The following is a 3,115-nucleotide window of genomic DNA, read 5'->3' as shown; positions in this document are numbered from 1 at the left end:
GACTCTCCCTGTGGCTGCGGCCCCGGGCTCCTGGGGAGGAGATGGGAGGCACCCCCAGGTGCCATCACCTGTTGGTCTGGCTCGGGCTGCTCTCCTCTCCTCTCTGTGGCCTCCTGCCCGTGTCCCCGGCCCCAGGGGACAAACAGAGGTGCCTGATAAGTGCCCGCTTCCTCACTTCCAGCCGCTCCTGGTGAAGGGAGGAATCTGGCTTCCTCCCAGCCATCTGTGCCCTCAGGGAACCCGCAGGCTGGCTCAGGCGGGCATTCTTGCCCCATGTGTGCCCAGGCCCTGGCTGGCAACAAGCCCTCTCGCCAGCAAACGTCCCCAGATCCCAGGGTAGCCCTGGCAAAGCTCCCGCAGCACATGCTGGGGCCTCGCCACCATCTGTCCCCTTCATTTGGCAAAACGAGGATGTGCCTGGGAGGCCGAGTCCCCTAAACCCCCCGTGCGAGGGAGGGGTGACCTGGTGACCACTTCCATGGCCACCGCGGGGAAGGGCCACCTGTGCTGCCCGGGTCTGCCCCCAGCTGGCCCAGAAGGCCCCGCACTGCACAGGCTCCGCGTCCCAGCTGCGTGGTCCCAGTGAGGTCCCTGCTCACGCCCTACACCTAACGGGACAAGACTTCCTCCGGGGGAGGCTGGGTGGGCACGTCTTACACATGGTGGCGCTCTGGGTGGTGGGCAGTGTCACGTCACCGACGCCTTGACCCAAGAGGAACCGCTGTCGGCCTGGACGTGAGCCAGGAGAAAGGATGGCAAGCAGGAGGCACGTGTCGGGAGGCGCCGCATCTGCTGGAGGGCTGGGCAGAGGTCCCTCCCGCCCCCTCTCCAGCCCACAGCCCTCAGCTGCCAGCCCGTAGGGAGTCCGCCCCACAGGCTCCTCTGGCCACAGCCTGGAGCAGGCAGCGCGGGGAGAAGCAGCCGCTCCGTGAAGGCCCACTGTGTGCTCTCCCACACTTGGCCCTTTCTCACCGGGGAGCCTGTTGAATCTCATTGGCCGCACTTCTGGCCCGACACCCATGGGTGCCTACTGTACCCGACGCATCACGTGACCCCCAGGGACTGGTTCCAGCTTGGGAGGGACAGGCCACTGCAGGATCCCAGTCGGGCTCAGGGCAGAGGACACATCTCCCAGCAGCCAGGCCCCATGCTTGTCTGGCCCCAGGTTCTTCTGGTCTGTGGCCTGAGCCCCGGACCCTGAGGGACCTGAGGGATGTGTCTCATTCATCACGGTGTCTCTGGGGGCCTGCCCAGAGCCCCCGCCCGGGGGGTGGGGGGTGGGGGGAGTCCACTGGCACACACCCCAGGGGCTCGGGGACTTCTGGGGCCGGGACTTCCTTCTCCACATGAGGCGTCTGTGTGCAGCATGGCTTCCCCTTCCCCATCCCAGACCCAGTGTGGGAGGCGGTGGCCTGTCGGCCCCTCCACCCCGCTACTTCAGTGTCCAGCAAACCTCCCTGACTCAGCACGCAGAGGCCACAGTGTGTGGGACGGGCTGCTAGACTCCAGCGCCAGCTCCCCACCAGCTACTTCCCTCCGCCAGGCCTCTGTCTTCTCGTCTGTCAACTAGGCATGACAGTCCCTGCCTGGCAAAGCCTGGTGGATAGTCAATGAGCTATGCAGGGAAGTGCTTAGCATGGAGCCGGACACGGTAAGCGCTCAATAGGCGCTTGCCGTGCAGACGGCTGCACCAAAGCCCCCCAGCTCGCTGCGCTGCCTCTTAGGGGCTAAGACACTGAGCGTGGCGGTGTGGGTGACCCTCAGACCTGCAGGCGGACATGCCGACTCCCTGACAGCACTTGGGACAGCCCAGCTTTGGGGGTGACATGGCCACAGGCTGCCCCCAGCCCCATGGGGTGCCTGGCAGCCTGCTGGGGGCCCAGAGCAGGCAGAGTGTGGGTGCCCCCATGGTCCAGAGGCTGCAGTCACCAGTGATCCTCGTCATCAGGTAGGAAACTGGATCCAGCATGCAGCTGGTGGACCAGCGCCCTTTCCCATCTGCACGGGGCTGCGCCGCGGGCCAATGGGAGGTCTTCCCTGAGGTGTCCACACAGCTCTGTCTGACCCTGGGGCCCTGGTGAGGGGGTGGGGAAGGAGCCACAGGCTCCCACTGGCACAGCCCTTCACGTGCCAGGGGATGCCCTGTCTGGCGTAAGGGTGCCTCGCTGCAGGGCACGGCTCTTTGTCTGCAGGCAGGGGAACGCGCCCTGTGGGTGGAGGGAGGAGCTATCTTCCTGGAAACAGGCACACTCCACCCTCTGAGCATCTCCAGTGATTTTGTGCGCTGACAATGTCATCATCCCCATTTTAAAGATGGTCAAACAGAGGCAAGAAAAGGTAAAACCAATTGCCCAAGTTATTATGTGCCCGAGCGAGGATCCAAACTCAGTTTGCCTGACATAACAATCCTGGCTTCTCAGACCTGGCCGGGTGGCTCAGTTGGGTAGAGCCTTGTCCGGATACACCAAGGTTGCAAGGTTGCAGGTTCTACCTCCGGTCAGGGCGCATACAAGAAGCAACAGTGAATGCACAAATAAGTGGAACAACAAATCCACGGTTTTCTCTCTCTCCCTGCCTCTCTCTCTCAAATTAAAAAACCAAAAACATCCTGACCCCTCAAACCCCAAAATGCTCGAGAACAAGTCACTATTATTATTATTATTTATTCAAGTTAAGATGGCTTTTCCGAGCCTCCTACTTCTGCAGGGTGGGCCCTCCTGTGCCCATACTGCAGAGGGGAACACTGAGGCTTGCAGCCCAGTGCAAAACAGGGAGGGAAGTGTGAGGGCCGGTTTGGGGCCCAGGACTCCTGGCGTGGCGCCCTGGGATGGGAGATGAATGGCACGGGGTGAGGGTGGGGCGTGTGTACCAAGATCTCCGGATTCAGAGTGACAGGGGACTGGCTCTGTGGGGAGAGGGAGCCCCCTTCTTCCAGGTGGTGACCCACAGATCACACCCCTACTTCACGAACAGGGCATACTTGGGGCCCCTCCATTGGGGTCCGCACCCAGGGCTGGGAAGTTTCTCCTGCATCACAGCCAACGCATCCCCGCAGCGTTTCCGGATGGAGCTCCCCGCCTGCGCCCCCGTAGCTAAGGGCAGGCTGCAGATGCGC

The 3,115-nt window shown here is 62.9% G+C and overlaps 1 protein-coding gene across 1 annotated transcript in view; it reads right to left on the bottom strand.

Moving 5' to 3' along the window:
• GPR153 (G protein-coupled receptor 153) overlaps positions 1 to 1,228 on the bottom strand; it is a 33,080-nt gene extending 31,852 nt beyond the window's left edge. Inside the window, exon 1 of the mRNA XM_006766829.2 lies at positions 1,037 to 1,228. Within this exon, the coding sequence (XP_006766892.1) occupies positions 1,037 to 1,228 (192 nt within the window). The remainder of the gene's footprint in view (positions 1 to 1,036) is intronic.
• Positions 1,229 to 3,115: the final 1,887 nt, after the last annotated feature.

The sequence above is a fragment of the Myotis davidii genome, unplaced genomic scaffold (assembly GCF_000327345.1).
Source record: "Myotis davidii unplaced genomic scaffold, ASM32734v1 scaffold299, whole genome shotgun sequence".
Classification (NCBI taxonomy): domain Eukaryota; kingdom Metazoa; phylum Chordata; class Mammalia; order Chiroptera; family Vespertilionidae; genus Myotis; species Myotis davidii.
Note: the sequence above shows the minus strand (reverse complement) of the source record. Positions and strands in the feature narration are given on the sequence as shown.